The 23,954-nt window shown below is 35.9% G+C and overlaps 1 protein-coding gene across 1 annotated transcript in view; it reads right to left on the bottom strand.

Annotated features, from left to right (window-relative positions):
* Nucleotides 1-265: 265 nt before the first annotated feature.
* The window catches only part of SLC17A6 (solute carrier family 17 member 6), a 37,331-nt gene continuing 13,642 nt past the window's right edge, over nucleotides 266-23,954 (bottom strand). The window contains exons 4-12 of the mRNA XM_006209277.4: nucleotides 16,118-16,232; nucleotides 14,934-15,021; nucleotides 14,306-14,392; nucleotides 11,198-11,340; nucleotides 7,392-7,541; nucleotides 3,981-4,113; nucleotides 3,451-3,561; nucleotides 2,922-3,049; nucleotides 266-2,221 (exon numbers count right to left, since the gene is read on the bottom strand). Of these exons, the coding sequence (XP_006209339.1) occupies nucleotides 1,886-2,221; nucleotides 2,922-3,049; nucleotides 3,451-3,561; nucleotides 3,981-4,113; nucleotides 7,392-7,541; nucleotides 11,198-11,340; nucleotides 14,306-14,392; nucleotides 14,934-15,021; nucleotides 16,118-16,232 (1,291 nt within the window). The 3' untranslated portion in view covers nucleotides 266-1,885. The remainder of the gene's footprint in view (nucleotides 2,222-2,921; nucleotides 3,050-3,450; nucleotides 3,562-3,980; nucleotides 4,114-7,391; nucleotides 7,542-11,197; nucleotides 11,341-14,305; nucleotides 14,393-14,933; nucleotides 15,022-16,117; nucleotides 16,233-23,954) is intronic.

Genomic DNA, 23,954 nt, shown 5'->3' with positions numbered 1-23,954 from the left:
TGAGTCTAGATTTAACTCCATTGACGCATACACAAGCTAAATTCACATTTACAAACAAAGCTACAATCAAAATAGAATCAGCCCAAATTAATGTATTGGTTTTTTGCAAAAGGATAAATAGAGCATTTTATTAACACATTTTTTTGCAGCAACAAAATGATAGTCTACATCTTTTCATTCAACACAACAAAAGCTATGATCACATTACATCACTTTGAGACACAAAGCAAAAGATATTTTTATTTTCTTAATGTCAAGAGTGGTGTGCATCTTAAAAACAAACTTTACGTTTTATATTTGCATTAGCAGGGCCTCCAGTCACTAGCACTATACAATGAACAGATCAAATATCCAGAATAGACAATTAAACATACCAGTGATATTTTGAGTTGAACTGGGAAATGCATCATTGTCATTTTAGAACATTATAAAGAGGTCTGATGTTAACTTTTTTAAAAGAAAAAAAAATCATCAGCCCAACCACCCAAACAGCTACTGTAAGCGAAATGAAGATAATACACACACAGGAAATTTTATGCATTGCACTTATTGCTTGGTACACAAATGTCGCAATTCCTGTTGAGTTATATTAAGAAATGACAAGCAAAACGCCTCTGCCCCATCTAAAATTCTATGACTCTATGAAAGTAGAAATTGCAGTCCCCTAACCCAACATTAGGTGTATGCTATTTTTGGTTTTTTGGTGAAGATTGTTTATTATGTATCTGTGTATGGATATGTATAAGATATACAGATATATATAGATATTTTCATATAATTTATTGTCCTATATATTTGACAAATATTTTAATGGGACTTTAAATAATAAAATTGTCTACTTACAATATCTCTATTAAGTTTATCTTTTCATATTATATATAGCTCTGTGGCACATTTCATATAGTATTTAATTATTAAGGAACAAAGATACCTATATCACTCCTATTTTGTTTGTCATGAATATTGCATTTTAAGGGCTCTATCTCCATAGTAAACGTATTAGATCCTTTATGGTGTATGTATCTTTTTTTTTCCTAATGCAGGTTACAACCAGTATAAAGTTGTAATAAAAAATACATTGAAGTCTATTTATTGTTTTGTTTTGTTTTTTTTGCAAAAAAGTTGTGCGATATGCTACATGAAAAGTCAGATTTTACTGAAATGTGAAGTGTTTCATACTGTTAGGTAAATGAATGGAAGAACATGAAGCATACCCCTCACTTTACAAGTTCTTTGTCATAGATGTGTTTGTGCCCAAGCATCTCATAGAAAACACTGCAAGATAGTCCTCTTGAAAACCAACAAAATATTCTACATTATGTAATAACAGTAATTGCTAGTTGCTAGCCCACAACATTCTTCTCTGCATGAGAGATATCCCAACTCCATGATTTATACTCAATAAATGTTGCCAACACCTGATGCAGCCAACATGACTTCACTTTTTTTTTTTTAAATAGAACTTCTGCACCGTATCTTGCAATACAGTGTAACAAATATATAAGTGCATTTTGCATGATCAAGTAGCTTTGGCTTCCTAACCTTTGTAGGATGGGATGTACCAACTCCTTTAGTTGTGCTTTATTAAATGGTGATGAGTTTTAGCTCATATGAATCCGATGAGTAACTACTTGCTTCTACAATTTTGACCAGTCAACCTTTAAATCACAAACGAATCGATGACTCAGATGGAAAGGATGGCATCTCACAACTTCTACAGATTGCACTTGATGGTAACTTCATGAGTTTGTTTTGATTTCATTTTTACAGCAAGACTTGCCTGATTGATATGTTTACATGTTTACACCACATTTTTTTAAAATTTTTGTGCAATCACAATTAATTTAATCACAAACACTAAAAAGAAATCCAGCAATTAGCTTTGTTATGAATAATCATCTCGGTCCTTATAAGTGTATGAGTCTTGTACTTCTTCTTGTACAAATTCCTCTTTCTTTTCCCAACCATTGGGCCAACCTCCATTGGCTTGTGTTGTGGCACCGTAAGACTTGGTGGTACCATAATTTATATAATTTTGAGTAATGTCCCCTGTTTCTTCATCAAGCTCATCTTCATGGATAAATCCACATTTTTCTTCACTTGTTTCCTCAGGATCTGCCCAGGGTTGCTTCTCTCCTGAGGCGAATATTGCATAAAATATAACTCCGCCGTAGTGGACTAGGGCAGCGATCAGGAAGACATACTGCCACTCTTCACGTGACTGCAGTGACAAAAAGTGGCACTGTGAGAACAACTCCCTGCGTTTGAAACGCCTAACATCTTCTCTGAATGTTCCACTATCAAGCTTTTCATAAAACACTATCTTTAGGGAAATTCTTGTTCTGATTGTGTAAGGTCAATATTGTGATAGAAACTTCTTATAATACTCTGATTTCTATTATTTTTAAAAAATTTTAAGTTTTAAAATAAAACTCCAAATATATCTATGGTCTGCTAATTTCTAAAATACTAATAATCTCCCTTTTAGTTTCCATTGAGTTGCTTATTTTTTCCTCACACTTCTTTGGTTTATTTCCTTTTTGTAAGCCATAATTTTCAAGCTCTACATATAAAGACAAATAGCTGATAACGATTTTCTCCTATCAGTTACTGCGGAGGTCCACAAGACTTCCATTTGCCCGTTCTAATGAGCTGGGAGAAAAAGGGTTTGTTGTTGTTTTGCCACACTGGGGTTAGCAGAGATATTAAAAGGTGTTGAAAAGCATATTGCTTATTGGTTAGGGAAGAGGGCTCCCTCAGAGTTCTTGGAGGGAGATTATCTTCTGGGCCTCAATTTTCTCCTCTACTCAGAGGTGTGGGGACTAGACCACAAAGAGAATGCCAAAGAGAACATATTAATGCTTTTCTCAACCGTGAGAGAGAATCTTCTACAGATGAACACCTCGTTTGCTCCATCTTACCTTATTCTTCGTCATTGCACCAACGATAATAGGACAAACCATGCCTGACAATGTGCCAACACCATTTGAGATGCCCATTAAGATACTGGCGTATCTCGGAGCAATATCCAAGTGGTTAACATTGAAACCTGAAATGCACACAGAAGAACTGACTCAGAGCACCCCAAAACTCTAAGAAATGGGTGACTATAGACCATCCTCTATCACACTCACCACCCTCCTTAAAAGACACCAGGTTCATAACACATGCTTAATAACTATTTTTTGATAATTTAGCTCAGGGAAATGTGAATGGAAGGAGGTATAATGTCTTATTCAATACTTAATATGTAATATTCATTCCACAGAGAGGAAGAGAAAATCAATTTAAAAAAAAAAGGAAGGATAAGCAATGAGAAAGTGAGTAATGAGTAGTAAAAAATGCAAATAATGATTTCTAAATTATCTGTTTTGTTTTTTTTTCTAGTGGGAATATGTTGAGTAAACACTCTGAACATTCAAAAGGTTAAAGAGGAAAGTCTAATCTTACCAGAAATAGCAAATCCACTGAATCCCACCGCAAGTACCAAGAACGAGATAGCGACCCCTCTAGTATGAGAATAGCCGACAACCAGAAGCAGCGTAGCCTCCATGCCAAAACCTTCAAGAACAAACGCGTGAAAATACTTGAGAAACTCATGTAAATGTTTTCAGCGAGTCAGAACTTAAAAATCCTCACACTTATTTGACCTAGCAAACCACCTCAGGGAGTCTTTTTTAAAAATAATAATGACAGTAATAATGTATGCACAGAGATTCCTGAAGCCTTCCTTGTGTTTTAATAAAAACAGCAAAAACAACCTGAAGTTTCAAGGGTAGGAAGGGTAAAGTTAGTTATGCAGTGATTTAAAACTAGGAGTTATGAACATTTGAAGGTGGGAGAATGAATATGAGTGAACAATGCAGGCACAAATTTAACAGCAAATTTGATATGCACAGGAAAAGTTACTAATGTTGGTTAAAACTTGGTTAGAACTTCGTGAACTAAACACACGTTCTTAACATCACTAATGTACTTACCACCGCAATTCATGATCTTTCTGACTGTAGTAGTTGAAAGAATTTGCTTGCTTCTTAGAAAATCTGCAATCTGCCCTCCAATCGGCACAATAATTGTCATTACCAAGTGTGGCACAGCAGATAGCATGCCAACCTGATGAAAAACAAAAAGGGGAGAAATACACAGGACTGTAAGTAATGTGGGCAATTTAATGTCTCATAACCTCTTTATGGAAAATGGAAGGAAAAAATACTCTTTCCAAGTGACCACTTATTCATTCCTTGGAGAAGCAATCACTTCCACAGAATAAAAGAGAAAAGTTAGTAAATTTACATTGATCTCTTTTCATCTTCTAGAAGACAATACTGTTTCTCTGTTATGAGTAAGGAAATGTTGAGTTTATGAGTAAATTATCCTGAATCTTATCACAGGGTGATTCACATTTATGTGCTCATTTTATAGTCTTAAAGACATTTGCAAAAATTCATCATTAGTGAGGGGGGTAGAGAAAGACAATGATGGAGACAGTCAGAGAGAAGAGAAATACATATGACAAACTTTGAAGAGGCTGTATTTCAAAATTCATTTTTTAATTCATAATAAGTCTAAAACCTTACCTGCACTTTAAATGTATATCTCTTACGAATTTTACATTTAGTTTCTACAGATTAAGAGGCCAGAAAATTCAGATCAATTCTCAATTTTAGGCATTTTCCATGTCAAATATCAATATTTGGTCACATTGTCATACAGCAGTATATAGTTTTTATAATAATTTCATACTAAATGGCCCAGTCTAAAATCTAACCTTCCAGCATTAATTCGACACACAGTTCTTCATCAATAATTATATGTAAGGCACTGTTCTTAGGGCATTATGGAGGAAGAAATTGTGAATAAAATTCATTTAGTTGTATATTACCTCACATATGGACATAGCACATTTTGTAGAAGCAAACACGTAAGGAAGGTTTTTACTGAGTATAATTCGTAGTGCAATTCCTGGCAAATGGTAAATACTAAATGTTTATTATTTGTATAAATATATCTTTCAAACTGGATTATTGAAGATTTGAGAAAAGATTCTGTTTTATTTATTTATTATTTATTTTTACAATAAAACCTGTGTGTCATTACCATGGGTGTTGGATGTTTAATGCTTAACTGAGATATTAAATGACTCTACAATAGCTTAAAAGTCCAAGCAATTTAATTCTTTCACTTCAAATGGAAGCTTTTTATATTATTATTCTCACTGCACTGATGCTGTGACTTAGAAGGGTTATGCCATTCTCAAAGGGTTGAGAAGTTTTATGTATGGGCACAGGATGAGATTATACCTATGTAATATAATATATATTACATATATAATATAATATATATTACACATATAATATACATTACATATGTAATATGATATACATTATATATAATATAATATGATAAATATAATATAATATATAATGACTAAGTCATTGCATTTGTGGATTTGTCTGTAGGATACTCAGTTTAAATAAGGTTGGAAAGAACCATCTCCCATCTCCCATGTAAAGATTTTAGTTCACTTAAATTTTGTTGCACTTCTGAAAGATGGTGTTAATATCTTTGTTTACAGGTAAGATAACTGAGGATGACAATTATTCAAAAACAGGCCCAAGGTTATGTTTCAATAGTCTCTTATAGAGCTTGAATTTGGAAACCTGTCAGCCGGGTTCCAAAGCCCATGCTCTATTTCCTCCATCACTTCCTTTTCACATTTTTCAGGTAAGTCAGTAATCTTTTTTTTTTTTAACCAGTATAATCAAAATCTCCAGGCCAATCTGTGTGTGTAGAATTTCTCCAAAATTTTAGTTAAAATATAGTAAGTGAATCAAACCAATTCATCTGAATATTATATTTAGTTTTTATAAAATATCATTGCTTTTACTCAAGCATTTTCAATTAACTGGAGCTACAGGGTCAGGACAACCATACAGTTTTATTAACATCAGTTGGCTCCTTCACTCTCCCCCAAAAGACCTGACTTCATTAATAGCCTCTCAGTGTCATATTTGTCCTAGATTACGAAAATGGACTCACACCTCCAGCAGCCTTTGCTGAGAACTATAACACCTCTCTGAGCCTCCAAAGGCTACCCTGCAATGTTTGATCTGCTCCAGAGAGAAGAGCCCTGTCTAAAGCAAGCCATTCTTCTCAGGAATGGAGGAAACAGTTTCCTTAGAAACAAGGATTACAAAAGAGCTCTTAGAATAGCTACTCCTAAACTCAGGTTTTCTTCAGTTCCAAGCCTCAGATAGTCTTTCAAGCAGAGACATAATATGAATAGCGAGCCCAGCTGGACTTATGTAATGACACAGAGAGAAATGGCAAGTCCATGGCCAGTTCAGACAAGAGTATTCAGGACTCAGCAGAGGGCTTGGCACAGAGAGGGAATTCAACAAATACTTGCTAAAGGCTTAAATGAATTATGGTTTACCTGAATTTGCCTGGCAGAGTAAAGGGAATTGAAACATAAATCAAAGGATATGGGCTTAAACTTGATTGCCATTTATTGCCAGGTTGACCTTAGGCAATTTAAATACTTACCCTAGTTTCTGTTTCTCCAACATTTCAATAGAAATGATGACAGTTATCCAGCTGGTTAACCAAACAAGGTTGTTCATGCATATGAAAGGATTTTGTAAATTTCCAACCCTTATATAAATATAAAGCAATATTTTTATGTTCAACTTTTTCTTATAGAAAATCTCAAAATAATTATATTTTCATAGCTACAAATAAATGTCTGTAGCATTTAGCATGGTCTGCTGCAATTGGTAATTTAATGCTTTTGTCTATATCACCGAGCTGTGAACTCTTGAGGAAAGGAATCACATTTTTATTTCTAAATCTAACACATACAGTTTCACATATCATGTTCAAAGAAAGCTTGCTAAATGAGTAAGTTGGATAAACAACATACAAGAATGTTTTCAGATGTTTTTGCTACTCTCAAATCTTTTAGACAGATTTCTGAGAGCACTGAGGAAGAGTTTGATTGGTGATTATATAAAAAGAACTCCATTTTAATAAACATACTTTTCCCATTCACTGTTATATAATCCCTGACCTGAGACTTAACAGGAGTTCTGTTTATTTACAGGGAAAAGGCTACATTGCTGCCCACCTCAACCAAGATGGAATCTCCATGAGGGCAGAGACTGGTTTTGTTTTGTCTGTATCCCCAGCAACAAAGAGCAGCTTCTAGCAGGCAGTTGAATGCAGTTGGCACTCAAGCACGTTACTTAGTCTTTGTTTCCCAGAAGTTATTTGCTGAATGAATACATTAATAACTCATGATGCTGAGAAGACAAAAGTCTTGCCAAAGGCACTCAAGAGTCATCTGAATACAAAAATGATGCTCTAGTTAAAAAAGGATAATTTTTACATACCTTGCTGATTTCAAATCCAAAGACTTCCTCAAAATATGCTGGCTGACTAATTAGCAGCAAATAAAAAGTCCAGCTTCTGCAGAAGTTTGCAACAATTATTGCATAGACTGGCATAGATGTAAAAAATTTCCTCCACGGAGTCTTGAATTTCTGAAATCCCAAAAAGCGAGCCATTATGACCATTTTAAATAGTCTCAAACTTAGATGGGAATAATAGATGCTTTGTATTTTCAGGATGTGTATGTTGGGGCATGAGTTGGAGGGAGGCAGAAAGTAGTAGATCATTAATTGCAACAGTCCAGTTAACCTTAGCTGCATGAATAATTGTTGGAAGTGGGGCAAAAAAAAAACCCCATCAGCCTCTCTCTCTGATTAAATTGTTTCAGTTTTAGAAACACACAAGATTCTGTATCTGTGGAAAAGTAATTCCAGAAGCACAGATCCTAGTTTCCAAGATTTTCCTGTTTTGTTTTGGCAGCGATAGATCGGGCCTTGGCTAAAACTCACTGCCAAATCGATGATCTTGTTGGCATCCAAAATATTGTATTTAAAGTGTCGAAAATTCAATGTAATTAGGAGGAGAAAAATAGGAAAAATTAGGAATGTGATATTCTGGGCTCTGTCAAAAGGCAATGATACCACTACCTATCTGCAAGTTCTCTTGACAGCCAGGGCATATCAGTATAAAGTCTGTGACACCGGAGGGCAAAGTCTTGTAAAATTCACGTGGTATACATCTTGGTTAAACCATTTAGCCACCTGGCACACCATGGGCATATCATAATTAGTTATTTATGATATTCAAGACATTCAAAATTAACCTAAATATGATTGGCTTTGCTTATGACACTCATTAAAAAATTACACCCAGCATACTTAAAGATCCTATGCATGCCCAGATATAAAACCAAGTATCTTCCTCCAAGACTAATATTTTTTGATCTTAAAGTATCTCTCATAGTTCCAAACACTTTCTCAGTACTTTATTTTGAACACTAAAATGCTGCTCGGTGTAAAAAAGAATAGCCTAATATCCCTTTGTTTAATACTAGCTTGGGATTCTTAACCTGACCAAATTAGTAAAAGAGGTAGCAAACTTTTTACACAGATTTAGAAATTATTCTTGGATGTAGACCCTCATAATTGCCAGCACTGTTTGTGAGTCTATTGAATCTTTTTAAAGATCACTTTAAAGCAGTATGGTAGGAAGTTGCATTGTGGCTTTGGATAAAATTTTCTAGTGACAGGATCAGAGACGGGTTCAAAAAGTCCAAATTTAAAAACATTTTTGATGTTTTCTGGAAAAATGGTGCAAGATGAATATACTTATTTCACAGATAATAAAAATGGCCAAATATGCTAGTGTCTATTATAGTACTATATTTGAATAAAAAATAACTTCAGAACGTTGTAAGAAGTAAATAATTTTCTCCTCCTGAGAAAGTAATTTTTAAATTCATACCACGATTATCTCCATTAAGTAGTTTTTCCTTTGGTCTGCAAAACACTTCACCAAATGTAAGAGAAAATTGTCTAATCACATATTGTAAAAATTTATGGGAGGGAGGCCACAGATGGGCCCATAGCATTCTGATAATATTCTATTTATTGAACTGGCTGTTTGTTTCACAGGTGTGTTTAGTTTATAAAAATTCAGCAAGCTGTTTGCTTGTGGTTTGTGCGTTTTTCTGCATGGATGTTATATTTAATTAATTTTCTAAAGAAGAAAGAGATTAAAAAGACATTAAAGTCAACAGCAATCAATATGTGATCCTTAATTGGATCCAGACTCAAAACAAATAGCTACAGAGACATGAATATAGAGTAGGTATTAGGATCTGAATTGGGGGTCAGAAATTTGAATATGAACTTGATATTAGATAATGTCAGGGACTTAGTTTTGGTTGTGTTAGGTATGATGATAGTACTCATATTATGAAGGAGAATATTCTTATTTTTGTAGAGATGCCTGTGAAATATTTTTGGGGCAAGTGTTATGATAGCTCACTTACTTTAAAGTCATTCAGCAAAAAGAAAAGTGAAACAAACAAGGCAAGACATTAAAACCTTTTGCTTCCATGCAGTGGGTATATGGATGTTCCTGTGACCATTCTTTCTGCTGTATATTGAACTTGATCACAATAAAAGTTTCAAAATTACTAAAGTACAAGTCCTAGTCCCATTTGATCTCATTTTAAAATTTACTTCGAAGCTACAGGAAAGTAAAAAAAAAATCAGTAAGAAGTAAAATATTGTGTTTAGAAAAACAATAAGGTCTAGGAAATGAGGAGTTTAAGACATCTATGCTGTTTTAGCAACCTGCCAATTGTTCTTTCTTGGGTCATTTCCAGAAATTGATTTTCATTTAGACTAAATTTCTCATTGTTTTAAAAAATTCTTGCCTGGCATAGGCACACAATCTCTCAAGAACTCGTAAATAAAAGAAGCATATTTGACTAACGGAGAAGACATGGGCTGATCAGATTATTTTTGACTAGAAATTGAAGCTACATATTGAACACACCACATCACCTATGTTTAGATTCTGTTCAGAGCAACTGGGGCTGGTGGGCACCAGAGCACATTGCCAGCCTCCACCCCATTCCCACATCACCACTTGTGTCTTGAGTAGCTACCGTCAGGAAGAAATTATCAGTCCATTTACAGAAGGAAACAGGAAGGAGAAAGGTCTAATGCCAGTCTATTCAGCTAATGGAGAAACTATAATGTAAGTTTTTTTTTTTAAGTACTGGTTTAACTTCTAAATGATACACAACACAGCTTTTTTCTTACATATTAAAGGCCAAGAAGATACCCTCAGTAACACTGGGTGACAGACAATTTCGCTTAGGATGAGATGTCAAAGACAAGCATTCTCTAACAAATGAAGCAGAGTATCAGAGCTGGAATAAAATACAATCAAAGTTGAGGGAGAAGCCTAATGTACACGGGGGCATTTGTTCCTCAGCCAGCCCATGGTGCCTTCCAACTCTTAGCATAAGGAGATTGGATTACTGATTAGGTGCTGGATTACTGAAACTGTCTAAATACATTACTTTCGCTTAAAAGTCATTTTTTGTAGTATCAGATGGCTATTTATTAATTACTATTTATGATCTATTAGTATCACATATACTAAAATATTTGCATTGTTGACATAGAACTGCATTTCTCTCTCCATAGGCAAATCTTGCTGAATAAATCAAATCGGAATCAGAAAAAAACTACGTAACATTATGTTTATAATATTTAGTCTTCATGATAATAATCCTAAAAAATGGTAACATTTTATTAATAAAATGATTATAGTCTAATAAGAATAATTTTCATGTTAGCTACCTATGGTTGGTATTCTAATGCCTTAGTATTTACTAAATTATATACAAATACACATGTATAAAACTTACATTTAGGAGAGTCAATAAACAAAAAATATCTCTTTTTATGACTTGTTAGGTGATTTGGTATTTTCTATAATCTACAATTACTAAATATTGGTTGAATTTGCTTCAATTATGAACCATATTGAACTATTTTCAAAACTTGTTTAGGTTTACGATTATAGCTGTTATTCAGGTAAAATTTGAAGTGCTTAAGACAAGATAAAGAAAATAAAAAGAAATTATAGATGGAGAAAGTAGCAATCATTTGTCAGGAAGTCAGGGAATGTGGATGGAGTAAAGAAAATAATCATGATTGATACCAAATTACTTTCATTGGACAGGGACTTGTAAAATAGTTTGGTTGGTTGAAGGGAGGTGAGATGGAGAATAGAATAGGAATATACACCATAATAAAGTTCTTACTTCCATTGCACCTAAAAGATTTGCACTCTCTCCAATGCTTTCTTCTATGTACCTACGTTCTTCATCTGTTATAGTAGGATGCTTTGCAGGACTCTCGTAAGACACCAAAAGCCAAAACATGTACCAGATCATCCCAAAGCTTCCTGAAAGCAAAAGTTCAAAAGAAGGAAGTCAAGGAAAACCATCGTAAATACTTTCATTTAAACAGTCATTTGCTAGAATAAAACTACAATAACCTAGCAACATTCTGTACAATGTGAATTTGAGCTTGTGTTTCTCCAAGTGACTCTGGCCCTCTCTGCTTGTATTTTGCCACTAGGCTTCAAGCATCCTGAAGTCTGGTCCTGTAGTTTTATCTCTTTGTCACTATCGAATAATGGTGATACACAGGAAATTCACTATAATTATCGAATGGTGTGGTTTAGAACATGCACATACATGCAACAAATTTTTTCTGAGCAGTGACTGTTCCAGGCACTCTGCTAAGTGAGAGAAATATTATAAACAAGACAAAATTCCTATCCTCAAAAAATTTGGCTGGGAGTAATGCTTTTATTTTGTCTGTCTTGAATATGTGAGAGTGGTCTGCATTTCCAGGGAAAAGAAATGTTTGCTTCCCTCTCCTGTTAGCACATCCAGATCTAGTAAACAGACAATTAAATAAAATTTAGAAGGTTATTTTAGCCTGAATGGTTATCGTACATGAGCAATGGGCTTCTGTAATTAATGTGGTAACATTTAACATTTTATGTGACTGCATATCACATTGCCTACTAAAATCATTGTTCAGGCAGATGAAAGTTATAAATGCCAATATAATAAACTGTTTGCAGGTTCTATTTCACCCCTTTATTTAGCTCTCTCACCATTAAAATATGCCCTTATAGTACAACATAAATCTGAATCATTAATAATAGAAATAATTTCACATAATTTATTCTGGTTTCCCAGCAACTGGCCATTTCATTTTTGTCTCATACTGTTCTATATTCTCCTGGTAACAACCTAAATGTCCCTGATCTCTCGAATACTGGTGTTTGTCTGTTTGTTTGTTTTGCTTGCTTGTTCAATCTTTGAGAAGTGCTCCTTAATACTGCAACTTCTGATGAACTATGCCAGTTTTAATTACTGGACATGATAGCAAACACAATTTGGGGTCACACGGCGTGTGAAAATTTAGTATAGGGTGGTGGTCATGGAATATGGCTCTCCCAGATTTAAATCCTGGCTATGTCACTCTGAGCTGCATCTTCAAATCAGTAACTAAATCTCTGAAAATCTCCACTATAAAATGAAATAATTCCTTTTCTATGAGATTGTGACAAAGAAAAGTCAAAGGAGATAATGGGTAAAGTGACAACACAGTGAATGGCACAAAATAAGCACTCAATGAGTGAGAGTGCTTGTAAGCTACTAACAATTATCATTACCACTAACTGAATCTATCTACAGTGCCAGACACTCAGCTAGTTGCTATATAGGCATTAATTTTTTAACTTAAGCCATATGGGTTTTATCTCTTTAATCTGTAAAATATGAATATTGAATGTGTGGCTCAAAGACCAAGTTTTTGTTACACACAGCACATAAGCAAGTACTAGTGTACGGTATTTTCAGATTATCTAATATTTAAACTTCATACCATTCGATGATAAATATTATATGAGACATAACTTGAAACAATGAGATTGGTTTTCACAGGGACTTTGTGGAAATTAGTATTCTCACTTTAACATCACATCATATCTTCAACTCAGTAATGGGCTAAGGCTCAAATCAGAGGATTTAATGGATGGCCAGGCCATCCCAACTTGTGCTGTATATGCTACACATAAGTGCTTTAAACCTTTATGTGTTATGGGACCCTTTAGAAATTAAGTAAAAGATATGGATTAAAATCTGATTTTAAAAAAAAAAAGACCTTCCTAGAAAACAAAAATACGGACAATTGCACGTATGGCTCACTATTTAGGGCATTCCTGAATCCAAAACCCGTCCATGGCTTTCAGACTAGGATAAGAGCCCCTACTGTCAAGTACATTTAATAATATTCTGCAAGCATAAGAGTTTGCCTTGATAAGAATATTTCAAAATGGGAATGGATCATAGCAAATTTGGAAGCAGCCACATACTGCTCTGCTCTGCCACGCGACAGCATCAATCTTCCAGATTCTCCTGCCCATGTCCAAAGGTGGTTTTAATCAGTGACAGTGTCAGCTGGAATCCAGATCTCTTACATTTCTTTTTTCCTCGCTATTAAAAAAGTGTCTTTTAAAGAGGGGCTGTAAGGGTACTTTCAAGTAATCCAGCTTCTGGTTAGAAAGAGAATAGAAGGAGTCTGGACTTTGGGTTTCTTGTCATTTTTTCACTTCCACTTGGGGGCTTAATCTTTTTAATTCTGGGGAAAAGCAGATTAAACTGTGCTGCTGCTGGAGCTGACGGCTAGTATTTCGTCACACAATTGAATCACTGCGTTAGCACTGCTGCGACCTTCCAGCTCCCTGCCCCTAACCAGTCTCAGGGAGGCAGGAGCAGGGAAATGACCGAGAAAGCTGTAGCTGAAGAGGGGCTACGAAAAGTGACTATTCAAAAAGGGTGCTGCCTGGCTGCTTCCTCTTAATTAGCTTTGAATCAAGAGCTAATTTAATTTTTTCATAATCAAGGATAATATATGTTATATATTACAAAGTTTCCATCAGCAATGTGGTTGCTTTTAAAAATGATAAATATTTATGTAGGGAAAATCACAGAGATAGAATATTTTCCTTCTCAGAATATAAGGAAAGGATTCCTAATGAAAAAAAATTAGCGAGTAAACACAGAAGTATATTTACCAATCTATCAATCACACTGTTTTAAACGCTATTGTATTCATTTTTTTTTCTTTTTAGTTGAAGTGTAGTTGGTTTACAATATTAGTTTCAGGTGTACAGCAAAGAGATTCAGTTATACGTATTTTTTTTCAGGTTATTTTTCATTATATGTTATTACATGAAATTGCATATAGTTCTCTGTGCTATACAGCAGGTCCTTGTTGTTTATCTATTTTATATATAGTAATGTGTATCTGCATTTCTTTTAACTCTATGGTATAGAAATGTAACATACCATAGACATAGAAAACGGAAGACCAGCCAGTATACTGTACAAGAATGCCAGCTAAAGGCATTGCAATCACAGCTCCAGCGTAGGAACCTAAAGTAGAAGAGAAAATGGTAAGCGAAATCAATGGAAATTCTTGACTTCATCCTAGGTTTCTCAGTTGGCTCACACAAACACACCCTTCCCTTGGGTTCATGCACACTCACACCCACACACACCTAAACGCATGTATGTGCCTACACACTCAGCCACAAATACAAGACTACACAAGCAAATATAACCTACTTATCCAAGACAAAAATTAAAAAATAAAAAAATTAGATACTATAATAAAAAAGAAATGTAAAAGACTACAATAAAAATTATTCACGAATATATTCGAAAATCCAGATGAAATTGATAAACCCCTAGAAAAATACAAAACACAAGAAGAAAGAGAAGATTTGAGGATCCCAGTGGAGATTCAAGAAATTGGAATAGTGGGTCAAAAACCTCTCCTCATGTACACGCACAGACACACACCTACAGACACACCCTAAATGGTTTTACAGGTGAGATTTGCCAACTGCAAATTCTTATTGAAATTGTTTGGACGCTTCCACTGACCATAACTGTATCGGCATGTAACACTCACCACAAAAGGAGGTGGTTGCCAGTCTACTCCTCTCTAGAGGAGGGGCCCATTTGCTCCATATCCCATGACATGCTGGGTAGGTGACACCCTGTGATGGGGGAAGATATATATAACCATTTGGGATCCAGGGTCATCGGAAAATCAGCATATTCCCGTCTGTGATACTGTTTCTTTAGACCTGCACAAGGTGTTAGGGAAAGCTGCTACTCGTGGGCCTTTCTTTGCTGATTCCCTGAAATTCCATTTTAAAAACATCCAACCCAGATCAGGTAAGTCATGGCCTCTTTTCGGTAACCTGTTTAAATTCTCCCCACCCTCCAGTCTTCCTTCCACCTCAGTTTTCTTCTGATCAAGTCCAAAGGAAAGACCTTATATTACTCAGTTCATCTTCAATTCTGAACACCTTGGGAAATTTGGGAGACCCTTTCGTGAGGTGTTAAACTCAGTGATTCCCGAATATAAAATAATCCATACAAGGAATGTGAAATGTAGATTCTTGAAGGTCCTATTTCCTGAAAATAGTGTCTAGAAATTAAGACCTTTAACACAATTATCCTTTTTCTATTATTTTGATCCTGTCATTTTCTCTTTTTAGAGAGGCAGGAAATGGTTTTCAGTCTCTTAATGTTTTCTCTGACTTATCTACTCCCACCATAATCCAAGGAAAAGGAAGAGGGAGCAGGCACTGCACTCTCAAGTTTTTGAATAATACTCTTTCAAAGGCTAAAGGCCAATGAAGCAAAAGCCAATCCTTAGAGTTAGATGCTCAGATAATACATGCAATGAGATATTATAGTGAAAACTCAAATCATGATTCAAGGCCACAGGGACTGGGTATAAAACTCCCCAAAGGTATTAATTCAGGGTTATCACCAGCAAAGGACAGAGTCAAAACTCTTATCACAGCACACTAACAAAAGTGCCATTTTCTTTTTAGGTCAAATAGTCACTAAACATTTCTTTAACACTCAAGCTCAAGTCTAGAGAAGAGGGGGTAAGCAATCGCAGTTGTAGTGTGTCACCACGCAAAGGCAAAATATCTAATTGGCTAACTTTTCCATTTTTTCAACTCTCTGTAGACACAATCTAATAAAATATAGTTGTTTGCAGATCAGGACAAAGATGATCTTCTGATTCTTATGAGCATGCTGACCTTAAGATGATGTCCCCCTGCAGTTCCGTACCTCAACAAGTCCCTGCAGTATCCTAACAAAGATGACACACCCATAATGCACTCTGGCTGCTGATGGGATTAGCATATTCAGGGTAGAGGTAAGAAGTATGGCAGCTCCAAAAACCCTGAAAAAGAAAAAGAATAAATAGATCTACATTTCTCAGATCAAGTTAATCACAAGAAATTTAAGGTAGTTTTTTTTTTCCTTTTAAGATTCAGATATGTTCTGGATTTGATTGGCTAGCCATTGCAAATAGATATTTGGACTATCTTGAATTGCTAATTATTTGAAGCACAAGAAATAAAAGAATGATCCAATAAATCTGGTTATGCTCACTTTTATTTGTGCTCTTCATAGATTTAGTTACAAATTGCAAGTATCCAGTGAATCATTGTATATGTTTTCAGTCTAAATCTCAGTGTACAAAGCAATCTGCTTAAGAGCAACAGCCTGTTTTGCAGATACACTGTTATATCCCTAATGCATAACACAGTGCCTGATACACAGCAGATACTCACTGAAGAGTTGGTGAAAAAATAACAAATACCCAAGGTGTTACACTTCACATGATACAACTATTTACGACTTCTCTAGAAGCTGCATATACATAAAAATTTTATGAATGGAATTATATTTAATTGCCCCAAGAAATGTTATGATAAAATCTCCCAGAACAAGTTTTTATAATAGAAACAATGATTACTTAATATATCTAGCTCAAGTTTGTCTTTTGTGTGTGTGTTTGTGGGTATGTGTGGGAAATTCTGTACGAGGCACACTTATAATTGTGTATGTGTGTGTGTGTAACATATATATGTTCACATATATATGAACACATATGAACACACGAGATCAAGAAAGAATTGCTGGAAGTTTGGTGCTCACATCTTTATCCATCTGCAAGTAAAAATTTCATTCCATCATTAACAAAAAAATCTTCCATCATGTTAATACTAAGCAAGAAAAATATCCCCATAAGTGAGTTAACTATAGAAATATCCTCTTGCAGAGGAGTTTGGGGGTATACTATCTCTAATGAGCTAAGCTGTGTGTTCTGAGCAAGTTTTCTCAAGTTGAATATTGAGCCTTGAATTCAGTCAAGATTGGTTGTCTCATAGAAGCTCTCATGCTTCCAAGGGGCACATTTAAATGTAACCATTAAAGACCTGAGTTTCTGAAAGAGGCCTTGATCATTATTCTGCTACTGAAATTTGAGAAATTAATTTGTAAAGGGTTGAAATGGATCAGCTTTTCTGTGAATCACAGACTGGGTCAAATACTTTTGTTTATTTGATGCAGCCTAGTATCTGCCAGTCCTCAATGCCTCTATTCATTGAAGTAGAGTCACTCAGGAGGTGAGTGTTCTGTTCCATTCTTCCTCTGAGCTGTTGGCTGAAAAGGTATCTTTGGGTTTGAATCAAAGAAAAACTTATTTCCTAAATGTCTGGCACAAAATAGAAACTTCCTATTTCTAGAAGTAATTACTCCCATTAAAATGCCACACACCCACTGATACTAACCTTCTGCCAAATATGGATTTATTTTTTCAGAAAATAAATGTAAAAATTCCATAACCTGATATTTATGAAATAAAAATCCAAAATTATTATTAAAATTGATGTAACATGTATATTTATGCTTGATTGCTTTCAAGTTAAAAGAATTTTCACAGGTTCTTGTATGCAAAGCCCGGAATACTTTGGAGGTTTTCCTTAGGGCTGAGAGGAACCAGAAGGCAGTGTAGGGGGCATGGTTCCTGGACCTAGTGGTAAATGGTGCCTGATCCCAAAGACCAGTGAGGTGAACACACCTTTCTGCTATTCTGGGAGGTGAATGTTGTACCGGTGCCATAGAGAGGATGAAGGCAGGAAGGGCAAAGGACACAGGAGTTCTGGACATATGGTGTCTGGGTACTGGCAAACTGGTGTTGAGAGTATCTTTCTGTAGATCCATTCTACTTTACTTATTATCCTGGATAATAATGAGACTGAGACTTAAGATTTTAAGGATAAAGAGAACCAGAGCTACATAATGCTACTGGATTTGTGAAAGTGTTTATATGAGTTATGTATTCACATCATTCAGCCCTTTGGAAGAATTCCCTCAAACCGTTGTCCATGAACCAGCTGCATTAGAGTTCCCTGGAGTACTTATTAAAAACGCAGCTTTCTCACTCCAGACTTTCCAAATCAGAATGTGCTAGGAGCGAAGCCTAGAACTCTGTTTTCATAAATAGTCCTGGTGATTATGTTGCATGCTAAGGTTTGAAAAAAAAAAACACTGCAAGTTTTTTTTTTAAGCCAGGTTTATCAAACATGTGTGTTCTCTTTTTTAATAATTATTTTGAAGGAATAATGCATGGAGTTTATTTTCTATGAATATCGCTTTCAATCATCACTTTTCTTTCTATCTTGAAGAGTTTAAAATATTGCTATCTCTACATAGCCTGGAGAGAGATCAGTTTTACCCATTCTTATCTCAGGATTTCTCAGCCTTACACTATTGGTACTTCAGGATGTTTGCTCTGAGATGTAGTCTCGTGCATTGCGTGGCGCTAACGGCACCCATGACCTGTATGTGCCAGGTGACAGTAGCATATGCCCTCAAGTTGTGACAACCAAAAATGTCTCCAGCAATTGCAAAATGTCCCGTGGGGACAAAATCACCTGCCAGTATAGCAAAATCAATTATGAACTATTTGTTGAGTACACACTATAGTCAGAGCTAAATTTAATGGGTGATTATTCAACTTGCTAGACACCAGCTAAAATTCATAAAACCATAAAATCCACAATCATCTAGCAACTCAATGACATGGGCATTGCTGATATACCCATTTTATAGATGAAGAAGCTAAGCCTGAGATAAGTGAAATCACTTGCCCAAGTTGTGCATCAGTTCTAAGTAGAGGAGCACTGTTTCAATTCTAGTCTGTCTGATTCCAGTGCCATTGGGTTTTGCCATTGGGATTTACATCTTATTCTGCACATAAATATGTAGTTAGTAATGTATTTTAAGATTCTAACTATAAATTTAAATAATCATCTTCACAAAGCTGCTTGAAATCATACTACTATTTCTGAGATAAAATATCAATAGATTGCTTTCAGTGTTTACTTTCCACTCTTACCCTGAATAGTGTTTCCAGTTATATAATCTGTGGCATTTCTAACTGCTTCATATTTTTAAATTTCTTAATTTGTTTAACCATCCTTTTTTATTATTAGTGGCCATTGTGTCAAATAAAATGGATTGACTCTTTTTTTCTAACTATTTAAGAATAAAATTCATATAACTTTTCAGAACCTCATTTTCTTTTTTAATGTTATTAAAATGCTATCCAAATCAATATCCCCAAGTAATTAAAATTCTGATTATCAAAATTTTTGGCCAATGTGGGAAGTGTTTAAACTTTTTTTTGATGCATTCCCACAGTCAAAATTGAAGCAGCCACCTCATTCAACATTCATTTATGCATTCACACTCTAAACCTTTGTGAGACTATATTTAGGGTACTGTGTTGAGGAGGAGAAGGGAGCTAAAATTTACAGAGCACTTACTATACCATCTCCACCTACATTAATTCATTTAATCCTCAGAACAGCTCTCTAAGTTACACTTCCTTTTCATTTTACAAATCAGAGAATAGAGACAGATGGTGCAAGAAAAAAGCAAGCAGTAGAGCTTTTGAATCCAGAGCTCTCTGACATAAAAATCTATTGTCTGTCTTCTTTCATCTACATGATGCTACTGGGCACTTAGAAAAAGATAAGGATGCCCTGTTGTAGCAGAAGAGAAGAGACAAGTAGCCAAGAGACAATACATGCCAAAGGCCATAACAGGAGCACAAATGGAAAGCCAAGGAGGGAAAAATCCATTCCAGCTAGGATGACCAGGACACAGGTCCTTCGTGGGGAAACTTGCAAGTCGGGCCTTGGAAAATTGATATAAAAAAGAATGAAGAAATTCCAAAGAGGAAATGGATCAGCAAAAATAGTCCAAAAAAATGGAAGCAATTACATTATAAATCAGAAACTAGGGCAGTGTTGGAAATGGCTGGACACAGTGGTACAGGTGAGCAGAAGCAAGAACAGTGGAAGTGAGAAAACGAACAAGAAGGTTGTGAGGAGGGTTTGGGAAATGTAGACAGGACAAGGAGGGGAAGAGAAGAGTCCATACGACCACAGCATCTTGGAGATGATGGAGTTTAGGATAATCAATGACTATGTCCCTAAAGTCAACTAAATATGATGCTTCCTGAAATTGAGGGGAGAGGAAACTATGAAGCCAGGGAGACAGAAGATGATCAAGAGTCATGTAAGTTCAGGCAAGATAATGGCTCTCAGAGGAAGGCGTTAAGGGACCAAAGTCACTAAAGGTGGTAGAGAACAAAGTAAGGTGACATAAATATTGTACAGAAATTTTTGTAAGACTCTAGCTTTGTTGCTTAATAACTACGTGCCTGGAAAGTTACTTAACATCTCTAGGCTTCCGATTTCTTGCCTATAAAAAGGCAGTGCTATGTGATTGTCAAAAGCATGTTACCAGGGCCAGACAGACTGGTTCAGAGTTCAGTTCTGTCACTTATTTCGTGAGTGATCTTGAACAGTTTATTTTATGGTCTGTGCTTCCTTCCTCATCTACAAAATGGGGATATTAGCAGAACCTGTGAGATATTACAGGTCAATCATCCAGAAGAATGTCTGGCATATCCTCTGCATTTAAGGGGTGTTAGGACTTGGACAATGATATTACTCGGTTATGTTTCATAGGATCACTGTGAGGCTAAATGAAAGAATACAGCTAAAAGGCTTTAGTCTGGTGCCTGGGACATAAAAATAAATTCATAAACGTGAGTCAGTCAAGGAAAAACCATCGTAGCCAAAGGTTATTGACTTGTTAGTAAGTGCCAGTCGCTGTTCCAAGTTCTCCTTTTGAACTAACAACAGCTCTCCTTGAGGGCTGTTACTGCCATTCTTATTTCACAGGTGGAACAACCCAGTCCTAGCGAGTCACGTAAGCTCCTAAGGTCACACAGACTGTAAGCGGGGAACGATGGTTTATAGTGACTCAGTCTGGTTGTAGATCCTTGCTACTTAACCACGCAGCTCTAGTGAACTCAAACAGGGGCAGAACTCACACTAGCCACAGCGGATAAAACTCTGATAGACAAAGGCGTTATTGAAAGATGGGTGGTCACAGCGGTGAGGAATGAGAGCCGGATTCCACCCTGTCCCTCCTGTGGTTGGTTTGCTTCGTTGTTTATTTTTTCAGTATAGTTGGCTTACAATATTATATGTTTCAGGTGTACAACAGAGGGATTATGGTGATTCAGCATTTTTATAGATTACACTCCATACAAAGTTTTTATAAAATGTGACCCGTATTCCCTGTGCTGTGCATTACAACCTTGTAGCTGATTTACTTTATATCGAGTGGTTTGCTTTGAAGTAAGTAGTTAAATGGAGAGGCTCAATTAGGGAGGGTTTTGTCTTTTTATGAACAAAGTCAAGTTTCTGAAAAAGAAATGGGAGAAATAGAACTGAGTTTGGAAAAGAAGTTCCAGAACATAGCGTAGTTCAGCACCATGATTTCCAGGCTTCCTCATGTGTGACCATCACCTTGGGGGATTTGTTCAAACAGGGAGCACTGGGTGCCAGAGCTCCTGATTCCACGGGTATGTGTGGGGCCTGAGAATCTGCATTTGTAACAGGTTCCCTGGCGATGCTGATGTTGCTTTCCCTGATGTGAGAACCATTGGTTTAGCAATGCTGTGCTGGATTTTCCCCCCGGGCATCACGAAAGAGGCAGACTTGGAGCGAGGAGCAGCCCAGAAGGAACAGAGCTAGTTATAGCTGAAGTGGGGGCCTTACCTTTTATTGGAGGGGGCAGCAAGGATGGAATGGAAACACCTGCTTAAAGGGATAACGTCCTTTACGAAATACAAATCATTCGATCAAGACCCGAAGTGAAGTTCTCTGGCCTGGTTTTGACAGTCCTCACTGACCTAATTGACCAAGCTGCTGCCCTATTTTGGGGGGAGACATGTAAACAGCACGACATAACATTATTTAAGAATACGCTGTCTGTGCTTACAGGGTATGAATTCGAATTCCAACTCTAATTTCTTACCAGGTCTGATCTTGGGCAAGTTGTTACTACTTAAATCCTCTAAGCCTTACCTTCTCCACCTGTAAAATGGAGATAATAAATTTCCATACTTCAAGGGAGTATCACAAAGATTAAATGAATCAATTATGAAAAGGGGCAGAATCTGATGAATAGTGTATGGTTTATAATATCAGCTATCATGATATAGAAATTGCCTAACATTCAACAGTTTTCAGAGAATCATTGTTCTTTGTCCTTTTCTTCCAGAATGTTTTTGCCCTGATTAAATAATGCTATTTCTGTGACTGTGGATTCAAAGTTGTTCTGTATCATCCTGAAATTCTAGCAGCTTAAAGTGTATGAATTCTACCTCTATTCTGGGGGAATATGGAACTGATCAAAATGCATCAACCCCTCAGTCTGTGCCTCAGTAATCTATCCAAAATATCTGACAGAAAACAAACAAACAAACAAACAAAACTGACAGACTCTCCAAATCAAGTATACCTGTCTTGGTATTCCTCCCCCAACCCTTGCCTGCAATACCTACTTTCCAAACACACACACACACACACACCCCATTTTCTTTTCCAGCTACTAGCCTCTCTCAGATATTCCAAAAGCACTACGGATCACTTCCATAAGACTTAATTTAAGAGATCATGTGTTTCTCCACCCCACCTCCCACATTATTTGTGTCTCTTGGAGAACACAGTCCAGGTCTTTTATTTCTTCAAACTCCATGATGGTAGAAGAATACTTTGCACACGGCATGCTCTTAAGAAATGACTACTAGTTATTTTTGTATAAAGACTTTGCATAGACGGCAATGATGTCTTCCCTTCCTGGGGTATATGTAGGTGATAACAGGTCTTTCTTCTCTGAACTGCCTTTATCTCAATACCCTTTTAAATCAATTGACCATTTTTTTTCTTGAGTTTTTAATGGGAACAAACTGCTCTTTGGGGTATCCTAACAAACTTTGGAAGCTGAGTTACCTTCACAGAATAACTGTAAGATGGCAGCTGTGGACTAGAATTAAGATTTGCTCCTGTGAGTAATCCCTCACTTGAGCTGTTTCCTGAATTCAAGTACATAGCCCAGTCTGGCTTCATTCTGAAGCCTTCCAAACAATCTCTGGTATCTCCTAAAACCAACTGCCATTACACTTTCTGTTCATCACAGCCTATTCATTAGCTTCTGAAACTACTGTTTTTGAAGCTCTGCCTTAAAAATTAAATTAGGTGGGGAGGCTTCAGAGGTGATATATTGTTCTCTTAAAGAATCTCCCCATTAATCAGTATTTAATGTAGTTATGTATGCTGTATTATGCTTGACAGTCATCATCTTTGTTTGGACTGATGTTACAAAAACAAACGAACAACCATAAACAATGAATATATTTTTGATATCTCAACAGACAAGAAAATAGATTATGTACTAAGAAACATTGACTATTCATGAGTTATATTATTCCTAGTACTAGTCTCTACTTTGACACAAAATTGCGTTTCACAGCAATGTTGCCCTGAATATAATGCCCATCATTACAGGTTTTTCAAGCTTATCTGCTGATTAAGTCTAAAAATCAAAACCATGCAAATAAATAAATAATTTAAATTATTCACAGCTATGCTGTTTCCAATGGACTTAGCCCAGCACAAAGTAATACCGTATTTTGTTTAACAAAGAGACTATAAAAGTTTTTTTTTAAGAACACACAGAAATCTATTCA

Source organism: Vicugna pacos, chromosome 10, assembly GCF_048564905.1.
Source record: "Vicugna pacos chromosome 10, VicPac4, whole genome shotgun sequence".
Taxonomy (NCBI): Eukaryota; Metazoa; Chordata; class Mammalia; order Artiodactyla; family Camelidae; genus Vicugna; species Vicugna pacos.
The sequence above is the reverse complement of the archived record's forward strand: the minus strand, read 5'-3'. Positions and strand labels throughout refer to the sequence as shown.